General features: G+C 32.4%; 1 protein-coding gene across 2 annotated transcripts in view; it reads right to left on the minus strand.

The window, feature by feature from the left end:
- Positions 1-2,774: 2,774 nt before the first annotated feature.
- crc (bZIP transcription factor crc) overlaps positions 2,775-15,123 on the minus strand; it is a 72,508-nt gene continuing 60,159 nt past the window's right edge. For both annotated transcript variants that reach the window (XM_089100078.1, XM_089100079.1), the window contains one exon: positions 2,775-3,936. In XM_089100078.1, coding sequence (XP_088956204.1) covers positions 3,170-3,936 — 767 coding nt within the window. In that variant the 3' untranslated portion in view covers positions 2,775-3,169. The remainder of the gene's footprint in view (positions 3,937-15,123) is intronic.

Consider the following 15,123-nt stretch of genomic DNA (forward strand, 5'->3'; position numbering starts at 1 on the left):
ATAAAATTGTACAATATTACCTAAGTTTTGATTGGAAATAAGTACAAAAATATTACAAGCATAGATGATCTGCAAAGTTTTGTTTATAGCATAGGCAATAGGTTATATATTTTAAATTATTTTTTTACAACAACATTTTATTTACATTTCCAACATTTGAAAATTATATTTATGGAATTCACAACAGACAGCGTATTAACAGTAGGCTACAGCAATTTTTTCTGTGGTGTTGAAATATATTTGTATGGATTTGTTGACACAGAAATATATACCAACTACCAAACATTAGTAAGAATTTAAATGAAGGATAAAACCATTTAGTACAAAGATTTGAATGACAAAGATAGAATTAATTTTTGGTCATTATATCTATGTAATGTGTGATCTTGAAGAACTTTGTCTGAAAGGAAGGAAAATGTCATAGAAAAATATAAACTTTGAAAAAAAGGAAAAAAAGAGAATAGTAAAGACAATGTCATCATTTCCCCAGACACCTATGTGTGGATATTGTCTTGAAGTAAAAGTTGATTTTGAATAACTTTAGTTGGGCTCAAAGCAACCTTAAAATTTGATACAAACACAACAAATTGTATTGTATTTTAAAGCTTTCAATCAGAACACTGAATATGCATGGTTTTTTGGCCCATGACCAGCAGGTTTTAAGTGACACTCAACTTTGATAAACAAATGGAAATACAGTACAGTCTATTGAGTATTTATGCATTGAAGTATTGTAGTAGCAAAGAAATTATAATAATTCAGTTAGTAACCTAACAAATGTTTTATAATTGTGTTTAGGCTAAGTACTTGTTTCAATAAATTTGATTTAAGGCAGAGTAAATTTTACTTCTTTTCTAAGTGATCCTTGACTTTCTGAGGTCCAAAAAATTCTTTTTTTGTTGCTCCAAAGAATTAATCAGATATTGCGTTCTTTCTATTGTGGAGAAAAATTAACTAAGTCTTCACAATGTATTTTACAAACAAGCTGGATTACAAATTGGGATATAAAATGTGTATATGTAAAGTTTTAAAACTGAAAAATTTAGTAATTATTGTGGTTTTTTCTAGTTAATGAGCTAATGAAAAGATGGGGGAGCTTGAGAACCCGAGACACCACTATGTCCATCTAAAGAAAAAAGGGATATCTCCAAGTGGATCTGCTGCTAATGTAGGCTTAAAGCCACAAGACCTAAAGCTTGTACAAAGAATGAACTTACTTTCTTAACATATAATTGAAAGGAACCGTTAGACAACAGGGAACACTGTTCAAGATGAGAATATATAAGTGAAAATTTATTCAGAGTGTGCAGAGGGTGTTTCTAGTGAGAATCCCTGGAACTATACAATAAGTATTTTCGCCAAATCTCCTGATTAATATGCTTCACATGCTGCAGTTAGCAGCCAACAATATAACTATGCTGAGGTGAATGATGCTGATTTTATTACCCCTAGTCAAGAAATTCTCTTTAACAATCAAACAGATATCCCAAGTTCCCAAGCTTCTAGTAGGCAACAAATATATGCATCAACAAGCCAAAATCAAACTCATAATAGAACAAAGAAAGGCTCTAGAGATCAAACAAACCTGAAGGAACAGCAAGCGATTGACAGTGATGAACAGTATGATCTGGAGCGGTACTTTCTACAATCACTGTTATCTCATCTGAATAAAGTACCAGATAACTCAAAGTTAGAGTGGCAGATGGATATCATGAAGGCAATTAAAAAATTAATCATCCAGTGTGTTTTTGGTCTTATAGACGAACTTAATAAAGATTTTTTTCTCTCTTTAATGTAATCATTAAATTATATGAAAAAATGGCTAGTAGGTCTAAAAAAACAAATATTCCAGTAATATAAATAACTAACAATAACAACATCAGTACCCGAGTAAAAACATGATATGACAAAATCGTTTTGACATTTCTATGGCTTTTTTTTGAAATGTAGTAAATGGATTTAGATTTTCTTTGAAAAAATCTAATAGCTATAATTAGGTGTCTTAATTCTATCGGATATGGTGAAAAACAAGGTAAAGAGACGCTTTTTAACATAAAGTTATTAAAAATGTGTAAAAAGACATGTCTGCCATGAAACTGGAACTAAAGAAAAAAATAAAGAGATTTAGAGAAATAAAGAAATTTGGAAACTGCCATGCAGTATCCTTTCCCTTTGATAGTGTTTACTTCCAGAAGTTTAACGTTGGACAGGGATAATCACAGGGATGACTAAAGAGCAAACTGCAGCCCATAGTAACGAAAAGTTGAAAAACGCGTTTAGAAAAAAAATACCTAGTGAAAAAAAAATACCATCTGACACTTATTCAGGAATGGTAACTATTACTTTGGTTCTTCTTAAAAGTAAAACTTAATTTCGAAAACAAATCTATGGTGATTTTTAGAAAAAGTCTAAAACCCATCTAAAATGCCATCAGATCAAAATGAAAAATGGACCGTTGGTATCAGTATGGTCAAAAACCTAGAATAGGGACATTACAGCCCCCTTCCTTGCACAACAAGGAAAGCCACTTTTTTGCATGGGTAGCACTGAAAATTGACGTTGCGGTGTGAAGGGAAGATTTTCGGTGTGAAGGAACATAAACGTAAGACCCGTAACATGAAACGCAACAACCTTAGGACTAAACGTAACGTAAAGTCTTACGTTTTCAATGTGAAGGAACCTTAATACTTCTTTTGCAAACTCTACATGCCAAAGATTCCTTCCGTCTTCAGTATATTAATAAGGCAGCAAATGACTAATTGGACAACACTAAGCATAGCTCTTTTTTTATTTTTGGCAACAGAAACCTAGAGGTAAATATAAGAGAAATACATTATATTTATTACAACCACCAAAGACAGACTTATAATATTGATAATCAATACATGTATTAGGATTGATGTATCATAAAAGAATACTACAACCAATATTAATCAAAGAATAGCCATGCAGTAAATGAATGTTGGTTCAGAATAACTACAGGAAATATATTGGCAAACAACAATTTGACACCTTTGCATTTTTCTGTTGAATAATTCATCTGACAATAATGCCGTCATCAATTCAACAAAGATGCAAAGAAATTAACTCATTATTTTTAATTTGCCTTGAACCACAATAGAGTTACAAATACATTCAGTGGTGATAAGGCAAGCAAAAATCGGAGAACTCATATCATCCCTCTAGCAATGAAGTGTTCTTTCATTATGCTCTTGATTATGCGAATTTCGGCACGGACTTTATTCGCCTCTCGTACAAAATTTTTATTCTGTTTGATCAGTTGTTTTTCATATGAGGCGAAACGTAATTCCTCTTCTTTCTTTTTTAAACGATACCGAATCGCTGCCTGTTTATTCTGCTCCTTCTTCCTCAATTTTCGAACATCAGCTGGATATTTAGCACGAGATGTTGTCTTCAACACCTTTTTCAGGCGAGGAGGCGGCAACACTTGGGCTTTTTCGCCAAAAGGTCTACTATATGAATGCTCACTCGCTGGGCGCGTTACTGATAGATCCTCTTCAGTTGTAATGCTCGAACTAGCATAATCAGCATTTGGGCTTAATACCGACAAGTCCTCTTCAGTTGTAATGCTAGAACTGTCATGACCAACGCTTGATGACAACTCCCATGACATTGACGATGAGCTTTCTGGGCTTGATGCGACACAATCCCAATGTTCAACTTCATCTTTGACAGATTCGAAAAGAGAATCTAATTCCGCAGGAGTATTCCTCCAGTCTAACAATTCGTTGGCAATCGTTAGCAAATCTGTTTCATTTTCAGGGTTGATAGGAGGCGACGCAGGGGGGGTAGGAAAGTCGCCGTTTAGTTCTTCACATTGAAAGCTTGAAGTAGCATCAATTGATTCCACTTGAGGTTGCTGGGATATTTGGGGTTCAAAATCTTCTAATTCAGAAAACAACACTGAGTAAGGTTCTGAAAAAAAAATCATAAAATAAGTGAAAGTTTACTTCTGTTAGAAGTATTTTATCTTTGACTGTAAAAAAATAAGAAAAGAAAAAAAATACACTGGCGCCCACTCACTAAAATATAGGATAAGAACGGGGGAGGGTTCCTTCGATTAAAAAAAAAGAAGAGAGATACAAAAATAAGGTATATTTTCAGAATCTAGAGGGGGCAATTTCCTAATCACATCCCCTCCCCTCCTCACTGCAGTTATATTTGCGTACTTTTTCGCTATTTGACCAAATCCTTCTGATACTAACCTACAACACAAGGGCGGATCCAGGACTTTTTTTTAGTGGGGGGAGCGCAAAATAGGTTAAACCGATTAACTTGCGTTAGGAACAAGTTTAATTAACGCAAAATTGCGTTAATTAAGTAAATTACGCTATTTTTGACTAGGTTAGGGGGGCCCCCTAGCCCCCCTGGATCCGCCACTGCTACAACAAATTTATTTTTCTATGTAGACTCCTAATAGGTAGCACTTTATAAATTTACTTTACTACTTAAACACCTTAGCAATTCTTCCCATTCTTTTTATTTACTTGCTCTGAAATATACTCTTACAAAAACTCGGTCAGTTTTTCGTTGTTATTCTGTTCGGCTTAATGCGAATTCAAAAATTGACACACAATAACATATGCCGGTTATTTTTTTAGGGGGAGGGCAACATCAAAGGATCTTACTTGATAATTTGAATAAGAAGTGACCAAAATTTTGGGAAAACGTACAATTGGGAGAGGGGCTGTGCCCCTCCCTCCTGCATACATCTCTGCTGGCACACATATCTTCCCTAAAAAATACATTAGAAATAGCACCTACATTGCTGTGTCCGACAAACTAATATCAAAACTTTTTTAACGCTTAAATATTTTCGTCTTTTATGTAACAAAAAAATATACAAGAACAACCAGATGTAAGCAATAAAAATGAGAAACTGTCTATATAGAAGTTCTAGTACTTCTCTCGTTCTTAGACATTTACGTTTAAAATTTGCAATATTGAGATGACATTTTTCTTCTTTAGAACACAAGGGGTTGTCAGTATAGAAATATGCACAGAGGGGGGTTAGCATTGGGTATGTACACCCACTCCCAGAAATCTCACGACTTCTGCAATTTGTCCTATAATTTTTTGTATCACTCAAATAGCTCGCCTATTTTTGGTATTTTTTCGAAGTTACTTCATAAATGAAAGTTAGAAATAAGAGCTATCCTCTTTTATATGACACTAGCCTAAGCATTTCGACAAGGGCAATAGACACCAGATTAAAATCTCCAACCCCGAAAATACAGCCAAACATTTTGCCCGAGAAACTTGTTGCTTAATTATTGACTGTAATGTCCATTTTTGTTCGTTAAGTGCCCCTCCTCCATAATAAAAATTACAAGAAAAGCCCTAATTTGACATTGGAATACGACAAAGATGTACAAATATTATGCAAGCTTGTTAGGGTCCTAGTTTACCGATCTTTCAACAGCAAAAATTCCCATCAAGGGTTCACGGCCTTTTAACCACGACAATCTTTCGCAACGGCTGGTGGTTCACTGCAAAGGTCAGTTTTGATATCACTGACTAAAAGCGACAACGCAGCTAAAACAAGAAGAGCGCTTTCTACCGTCTTTCAATAGCCACGTCCAAACTGTCCATTGCCGTTTTAAACACACGAAAAATTCGAATTTCAATCAGGTATTCGCAAGCGGCAAAAGGAGCAATTGTTCCATTTTAAACGAAGATAAAATTATATCATTTCAGAATTTAATGCCATACTCATTCAGAATTTTACCTGCTTTTAGTGAACCGAAGCAAACTCTAACTACTCTTATTATTCCTTAGATAGTGCCTAAAGAGTATGGGTGTCGAAAAAAACATCAAAGCCATCCAGTTTGGCGATGCTAGGGCATTTTTTTTTCAGTGTAATAATAAGAATAACTGATTTAATTTGTGTAATTGGTAAATTAGTGTGGTATTAAGTTTCTGATATCAGTTCCTGACAGAAAAACGAGTACAAAGCTGGGGAAAATGCCAAATGTCACCATACGCTAGATGGTGTTGATTTTTTTTTTAGCGGATACTAGCGCCAGTCTCCACTCTTATAAGCTACCCATATTCTTTAGATAGTGTCAATAATAACCCCCTTCCCTCATGAGGTACATTTGTAGTCATTCCCGTAGGTAGTGATTTATTTCAATGGAGCAACTTCAGTCATTAGGATCTTGAGATTGGGGGAGCGGATGAAGGCCTCGCCAAGTATGAGCTGCTTGTACTAGCAGGGGTTTTCAATAAATGGGTACGATGCATCACATCCACCAAACTCAAGTTCTTGGTCTGAGTAGAACCGGTTTCTTTCCGTATTTCAGTATATAATCGGTGATAATAGTAGGAATGGCAGTACCAGCGTGAAACGTACATAATTTATTCAAGGATTATTGATCGAGTCTAATGAGGTCAAGGTCGATTTATTTGTTGTTGTTCGTCTAGGTGTAATGACTCCAGGGCGAATTTTGCACATGCGCATTAACGGGAGGAGATGTATTGATCTAGGACAAGAAGGGGAAGTGAATTTCTGAGAAATTGATTACATAATCGCCTAGGACAAGAGGAGAGAATTTCTGGGAAATTGATTTACATAATCGAAGGGGAACTAGATTTCTGAGAAATTGATTTGCATAATCGAGGGGAATTATTAATCCAAGAAAGGGGAATTTATTTCTTGTTTCTAAGGGGAATTATTGATCCATGAAAGGGGAATTTATATGTTGTTTCTAAGGGGAATTATTGATCGAGTCTAACGGAATTAGAAATCACATCACTTGTTTCCTAGGAATTATGCGGGACTCTAAAGAGATAGAAATTCCATTTTTAAATATGGCTTCTTTGGTCTTTAGTGACAGAGATAAATTAATATTCTATTTTTTAAATATGGCTTCTCCGATCTTTAGGTCAGAGTGATAAATTGATATTCTATCGAAACCATAATATTGTAGCAAGGAGCATCTTAGAGATGAAGAGATTAACACGGGAATTTTTTCCTTGGAATTTCAAATGTGACAGCGCAGGGATGCCAAAAAAGAAGGAACACGCAAAAATTACTTTTAAGGGATTATTTGGGCGAAACCGTTTGAGACATTTTAGAAAATGATTTAGGAGAAACAGTTTAAGACATTTTAGAAGATGATTTGGGGTGAAACTCTGTGGTCGTTATAATACACAAGTTCCATTTGGACAGTGTTGTGAGGTCCCCTACTCCAACCCCCAAGGGCTTAATCCCCCAACCCAAAGTGCCCCCGGACCCCCAGGTCCCCCGGGCCCCCAAAGACCCCCCGCCCCCTCCCTTTTTTGATTTTTTTAAAAGTTTTTTCGGACTGAATTTTGTTTTAGACTTAGAAATTATCCAATATTTTTCCGTTTTTTTCTTTAACCCATTGGCATAGAGTTTTTGGCCTAGAGTCAGAGTTTAGTTTTATTTAGAGTTGAAAGTTAGTTTAGTTATAGCTAAGAGTTTAAAGTTTTACCTTAGAGTTTTAGCTTAGAGTTCTAGTTTAGTTTTAGTAAAGAGTTATAGCTTAGAGTTTTACCCTAGAGTCTTAGCTTAGAGTTTTAGTTAGAGTTCTAGTTTAGTTTTAGTTAAGAGTTTTAGCCTAGAGTCTTAGCTTAGAGTTTTAGCCTAGAGTCTTAGCTTAGAGTTATAGTTAGAGTTGAAGTTTAGTTTAGCTATAGTTAAGAGTTTAGAGCTTTAGCTTAGAGTCTTAGCTTAGAGTTTTAGCTTAGAGCTTTAGTTAGAGTTGAAGTTTAGTTTAGTTATAGTTAAGAGTTTAGAGTTTTTAGCTTAGAGTCTTAGCTCAGAGTTTCTACTAAAGTTCTAGTTTAGTTTAGTTTTAGTTAAGAGTTTAGAGTTTTAGCTTAGAGTCTTAGCTTAGAGTTTTAGTTAGAGTTGAAGTTTAGTTTAGTTATAGTTAAGAGTTTAGAGTTTTAGCTTAGAGTCTTAGCTTAGAGTTTTAGTCATAGTTGAAGTTTACTTTAGTTTTAGTTAAGAGTTGTAGCTTAGAGTCTTAGCTTAGAGTTTTCGTTAGAGTTCTAGTTTAGTTTAGTCTTAGTTAAGAGTTTGGAGTTTTAGCTTAGAGTCTTAGCTTAGAGTTTTAGTCAGAGTTGAAGTTACTTTAGTTTTGGCAAAGAGTTTTAGCTTAGAGTCTTAGCTTAGAGTTGAAGTTTGGTTTTTTAGTTAAGAGTTTGGAGTTTTAGCTTAGAGTCTTAGCTTAGAGTTTTTGTTGAAGTTCTAGTTTACTTTAGTTTTAGTTGAGAGTTTAGAGTTTTACCTAAGAGTCTTAGATTAGAGTTTTAGTTACAGTTGAAGTTATAGTTAAGAATATATAGTTTTTAGCTTAGAACCATATATTAGAGCTTTTGTTAGAGTTCTAGTTTAGTTATAGTTAAGGCTTTGGAGTTTTAGCTTTGAGTTTCAGCTTAGAGTTTTATTTAGAGTTGAAGTTTACTTTGGTTTTAGTTAAGAGTTTAGAGTTTTAGCTTAGAGTCTTAGCTTAGAGTTTTTGTTAGAATTCTAATTTAGTTTAGTTTTACTTAAGAGTTGAGAGTTTTTAGCTTAGTCTTAGCTTAGAGTTTTAGTTAGAGTTGAAGTTTAGTTTAGTAATAGTTAAGAGTTTCAGCCTAGAGTCTTAGCCTAGTCTTAGCTTAGAGTTTTAGTCAGAGTTCTAGTTTAGTTTTAGTTAAGAGTTTAGAGTTTTACCTTAGAGTCTTAGCTTAGTTTTAGTCAGAGTTGAAGTTTACTTTAGTTTTAGTTAAGAGTTTAGAGTTTTAGCTAGTCTTAGCTTAGAGTTTTAGTTAGGGTTGAAGTTTAGTTTAGTTAAGAGTTTGGAGTTTTAGCTTAGTGGTTTAGCTTAGAGTTTTTGTTGAAGTTCTAGTTTACTTTAGTTTTAGTTAAGAGTTTAGAGTTTTAAATTAGAGTCTTAGCTTAGAGTTTTAGTTAGAGTTGAAGTTTAGTTTAGTTATAGTTAAGACTTTATAGTTTTTAGATTAGTGTCTTAGCTTAGAGTTTTTTTAGAGTTCTAGTTTAGTTTAGTTATAGTTAAGAGTTTTACCGTAGAGTCTTAGCTTAGAGTTTTAGTTAGATCTGAATTTTAATTTAGTTTAAGTTAAGAGTTTAGAGTTTAGCTTAGAGTTTTTGTTAGAATTCTAGTTTAGTTTAGTTTTAGTTAAGAGTTTAGAGTTTTTAGATTAGAGTTTTTGTTGAAGTTCTAGTTTAGTTTTAGTTAAGAGTTTAGAGTTATAGCTTAGAGTCTTAGCTTAGAGTTTTAGCTAGAGTTGAAGTTTAGTTTAGTAATAGTTAAGAGCTTAGAGTTTTAGCTTAAAGTCTAAACTTAGTTTTTGTTAGAGTTCTAGTTTAGTTTTTTAGTTAAGAGTTTAGAGTTTTACCTTAGAGTTTTAGTTAGAGTTGAAGTTTAGTTTAGTTATAGTTAAGAATTTAGAGTTTTAGCTTAGAGTTTTAGTTAAAGTTGTAGTTTAGTTAAGTTTTAGTTAAGAGTTTAGAGTTTTAGTCTAGAGTCTTATCTTATAGCTTTAGTTAGAGTTGCAGTTTAGTTTAGTTAAGAGTTTAGAGTTTTAGCTTAGAGTCTTAGATTAGAGTTTTTGTTAGTTCTAGTTTAGTTTAGTTTTAGTTAAGAGTTTAGTGTCTTAGCTTAGAGTCATAGCTTAGAGTTTTGTTAAGAGTTCTAGTTTAGTTTAGTTATAGTTAAGAGTTTAGAGTTTTAGCTTAGAGTCTTAGCTTAGAGTTTTAGTTAGAGTTGAAGTTTAGTTTAGTTTTACTTTATAGTTTTAGCTTAGAGTTTTGTTAGAGTTGAAGTTTAGTTTAGTTATAGTTAAGAGCTTAGAGTTTTAGTTAGAGTTGAAGTTTAGTTAAGTTTTACTTTATAGTTTTAGCTTAGAGTCATAGCTTAGAGTTTTTGTTAGTTCTAGTTTAGTTTAGTTTTAGTTAAGAGTTTAGAGTTTTACCTTAGAGTCAAATACATTCTTAGACCAATGAAACTCAGAGAGGAGAGAAACTAACAAAATGAAAAATAAAATCAAAAAGGGTGAAAAAACGAGGATTTTGTCAGCCAGTGGAGAACCATGAAGATGAACAAAATATAAGCAAATATTTCAACAAGGACCTCCGCCAAGTCGTCCTCAGTGCTAAACAAAAAAGAAGACAAAGAGAGAAAAAAAACGAAAATCTAACTTTTCGAAGTTTACTTTACAAAGACAGAACAGACACTGAATAAAAACCAGGCAGGAACCAATGAAAATGAATTTACCAAGAGGATTGGGCAAGGATCTTTTGCCTTGCAATAGTTTTAGCTGGTCTACAATTTCGGTTTTCATTAGATATGCAAATAGGTTCTTTTAAGTTATACCGGGTGAAAATATTGATTGAGTCCTTCGAGTTTCTTAGCTTAGAGTTTAGTTAGAGTTCTAGTTTAGTTTAGTTATAGTTAAGAGTTTAGAGTTTTAGCTTAGAGTCTTAGCTTAGAGTTTTAGTTAGAGTTTAAGTTTAGTTTAGTTTTACTTTATAGTTTTAGCTTAGAGTCTTAGCTTAGAGTTTTAGTTAGAGTTGAAGTTTATTTTAGTTATGGTTAAGAGCTTAGAGTTTTAGCCTAGAGTCTTAGCTTAGAGTTTTGTTAGACTTATAGATTACTTTAGTTTTAGTTAAGAGTTTAGAGTTTTAGCCTAGAGTCTTACCTTAGTGCTTTTGTTAGAGTTCAAGTTTAGTTTTAGTTAAGAGTTTAGAGTTTTAGCTTAGAGTCTTAGCTTAGAGTTTTAGTTAGAGTTCAAGTTTAGTTTAGCTATAGTTAAGAGTTTTAGCTTAGAGTTTTAAAGAGTTGAAATTTAGTTTAGTTATAGTTAAAATTTGAGAGTTTTAGCCTAGAGTATTAGCTTAGAGTTTTAGTTAGAGTTGAAGTTTAGTTTAGCTATAGTTAAGAGTTTGGAGTTTTAGCTTAGAGTCTTAGCTTAGAGTTTTAGTTAGAATCGAAGTTTAGTTTAGTTATAGTTAGGGGTTTAACCTTAGAGTCTTAGCTTAGAGTCTTAGTTAAGAGTTGAAGTTTAGTTTAGTTATATTTAAGAGTTTAGAGTTTTAGCCCAGAGTCTTAGCTTAGAGTTTAGTTATAGTTGAAGTTTATTTATAGTTAAGTTTTTTGAGTTTTAGTTTAGTGTCTTAGCTTATATTTTTAGTTATAGATCACGTCGAGTTTAGTTATATTTAAGAGTTTAGATTTTTTATATTATAGTATTATCTTAGATTTTTTTATATAGTTCAATATTAGTTTAGTTAAGAATTTAAAAATTTAGATTTGAGTGTTAGCCTAAAGTTTCAGTTAGAGTTGAAGTTTAGTTTAGTTGTAGTTAAGATTTTAGAGTTTTAGCTTTGAGTCTGAGCTTAGATTTTTACTTAGAGTTCTAGTTTAATTTAGTTATATTTAAGAGTTTAGAGTTTTAGCTTGGAGTCTTAGCTTAGAGTTTTAGTTAAAGTTCTAGTTTAGATAAGTTTTAGTTAAGAGTTTACAGTTTTAGCCTAGAGTCTTAGCTTAGAGCTTTAGTTAGAGTTGAAGTTTAGTTTAGTTATAGTAACTAAAACTCTAAGCTAAGACTTTAAGGTCAAACTCTAAACTCTTAACTAAAACTAAACTAAATTAGAACTTCAACAAAAACTCTAAGCTAAGACTCTAAGCTAAAACTCTTAACTATTAACAATAAATAACCTAAAGTTCAACTCCAACTAGAACTTTAAGCAAAAATTATAGGGTAGAAATATAATCTCTTTACTATAACTTAACTGAAATTAATCTATGAAAAAAACAGACTCTAGACTAAAACTCTAAACTCTTAACTAAAACTAAACTAAACTAGAACTCTAACAAAAACTCTAAGCTAAAACTCTAAACTAAGACTCTAGGCTAAAACTCTAAACTCTTAGCTATAACTATACTAAACTTCAACTCTAACTAAAACTCTAAGCTAAGACTCCAAGGTAAAACTCTAAACTCTTAGATAAAACTAAACTAAATGAGAACTAACTAAAACTCTAAGATAAGACTCTAGGCTAAAACTCTAAACTCTTAACTATAACTAAACTAAACTTCAACTCTAACTAAAACTCTAAGCTAAAACTATAAAGTAAAACTAAACTAAACTTCAACTCTAACTAAAACTCCATGCTAAGACTCTAAGCTAAAACTATAAATTAAAACTAAACTAAACTTCAACTCTAACTAAAACCTCAAGCTAAGTCTCTAAGTTAAAAGTGTAAAGTCTTAACTAAAACTAAAGTAAACTAGAACTCAAACTAAAACTCTAAGCAAGACTATATGCTAAAACTCTAAATTCTTAACTATAACTAAACTAAACTTAAACTCTAACTAAAAATCTAATATAAGACTCTAAGGCAAAACTCTAAACTCTTAACTAAATCTAAACTAAACTAGAATTTCAACATAAACTCTAAGCTAATACTCTAAGATAAAACTTTAAACTCTTAACTATAACTAAACTAAACTTCAACTCTAACTAAAACTCTAAGCTAAAACTCTAAACTCTTAACTAAAACTAAATTAAACTTCAACTCTGACTAAAACTCTAAGCTAAGACTCTAAGGTAAAACACTACTCTTAACTAAAACTAAACTAGAACTCTAACAAAAACTCTAAGCTAAGACTCTAAGCTAAAACTCTAAACTCTTAACTATAACTATAACTAAACTTCAACTCTAAGCTAAAACTCTAAGCTAAGACTCTAGGGTAAAACTCTGAACTCTTAACTATTACTAAACTAAACTTCAACTCTAACTAAAACTCTAAGCTTAGACTCTAAGCTAAAACTCTAAACTCTTAACTAAAACTAAATTTCAACTCTAACTAAAACTCTAAGCTAAGACTTTAAGCTAAAAACTCTGAACTCTTAAGTAAAACTAAACTAGAACTCTAACAAAAACTCTAAGCTATGAATCTAAGCTAAAACTCTAAACTCTTAACTAAAAATAAAATAAACTTCAACTCAAACTAGAACTCTAACTAAAAACTCTATCATAAAAACTCTAAACTTTTAACTATAACTAAACAAAACTTCGACTCTAACTAAAAGTCTAAGATAGGACTCTAAGGTAAAACTCCAAGCTCTTAACTAAAACTAAAATAAACTAGAGCTTCTACAAAAACTATGACTCTAAGCTAAAACTCCAAATTATTAACTATAACTAACCTAAACTTCAACTCTAACTAAAGCTATAAGATAAGACTCTAAGATAAAACTCTAAACTCTTAACTAATCTAAATTGAACTTCAAATCTATCAAAAGCACTAAGCTAAGACTAAGTAAAACTCTAAACTACTAAATAAAACTAAACTAAAATAGAACTCTAACTAAAACTCTCAGCTGAGACTCCAAGCTAAATCTCTAAACTCTTAACTATAACTATACTAAACTTCAACTCTAACTAAAACTCTAAGCTAAGACTCTAAGCTAAAACTCTAAACTCTTAACTATAACTAAACTAGAACTCTAACTAAACTCTAAGCTAAGACTCTAAGTGTGGTAAAGCTTTCTAATTTAGTTAAATTATTAATTTAGTAAAAATATATAAGACGTAAATACGAATTTTAGAAATACCACTTTTTATTAAGATAAGGAACATATCCTGCCAAGTTCCTGTTTAACGGGAAATTGAGAAATTACCACTTCCTAGCTATTACGTGGGTTGGTTAAAGGAAGGTATGGTTGATAAAAACGTATAAAAGATACATTTTATCGGAAGGGGTGATCGGATACTAACTTTATGCCGGACTGACCCCTGGTCCGTTGCTTTTAGGAATACCTTGGAATCTTGTCTTATCATTGTAAGTGTCTAAGTATCTTATTATATATTATTGTATTTTCTCAGACTTGTGGTCTACTTGGGACAGCCAGTCCCAGTAGAATATCTATATCTGTAATTATTATATGTAAATTGAATAAAAGTATTGTATTTTAGACAACCTCTCTACGATCTACCTTTAGCCCCTCGAACATACCCAGTCGGTACGCCTCATTAGTTCGGTCATAGCCTAAGGCACTCTACCAGAGTTAAATTACCTTAGGGCCAGAGTTCATCTCCCCTATAAAGGGAGAATAAAGGCATCTACGACTACAACCCCCAAATACCATAAAATACACTTTACAACATAAGGTAAAACTCTAAACTCTTAACTAAAACTAAACTAAACTAGAACTCTAACAAAAACTCTAAGCTAAGACTCTAAGCTAAAACTATAAAGTAAAACTAAACGTAAACGAAACTTCAACTCTAACTAAAACTCTAAGCTAAAATTCTAAGCTAAAACTCTAAACTCTTAACTATAACTAAACTAGACTAGAACTCTAACTAAAACTCTAAGCTAAGTATCTAAGCTAAAAATCAAAATTCTTAACAAAACTAAACTAAACTAGAACTCTAACAAAAACTCTTAGCTAAGACTGTAGACTAAAAACTCCCAGAAATTAACAATAGCTAAAATTAACTTCAGCTATAAATAAAGCTCTACGCTGAGACTCTAGGCTAAAACCCTAAGCTAAAACTCTAAACTCTTAACTATAACTATACTAAACTTCAACTCTAACTAAAACTCTAAGCTAAGACTCTAGGCTAAAACTCTAAGCTAAGACTAGGCTAAAACTCTAAGCTAAAACTCTTAACTAAAACTAAACTAGAACTATAACTAAAACTCTAAGCTAAGACTCTATGCTAAACCTCTAAGCTAAAACTCTTACCTAGAACTAAACTAGAACTCTAACTAAAACTCTAAGCTAAGACTCTAAGGTAAAACTTTAAACTTTTAACTATAACTAAACTTCAACTCTAAATAAAACTAAGCTAAGACTCTAGGCTAAAAACTCTATGCCAATGGGTTAAAGAAAAAACCGGAAAAATGTTGGATAATTTCTAAGTCTAAAAAAAATTCAGTCCGAAAAGACTTAAAAAAACAATCAAAAAAGGGAGGGGCAGGGGGTCTTTGGGGACCTGGGGGGCCTTTTGGGGTCTGTGGGGGTGGGGCCCTTTGGGTTGGGGGGACTGAGCCCTTGGGGTTAGGGTAGGGGACCTCACAACACTGTCCAAATGGAACTTGTGTATTATAACGA

The sequence above is a fragment of the Artemia sp. Qi Xiang Cuo genome, chromosome 14 (genome assembly GCF_049724085.1).
Source record: "Artemia sp. Qi Xiang Cuo chromosome 14, ASM4972408v1, whole genome shotgun sequence".
Lineage (NCBI taxonomy): Eukaryota > Metazoa > Arthropoda > Branchiopoda > Anostraca > Artemiidae > Artemia > Artemia sp. Qi Xiang Cuo.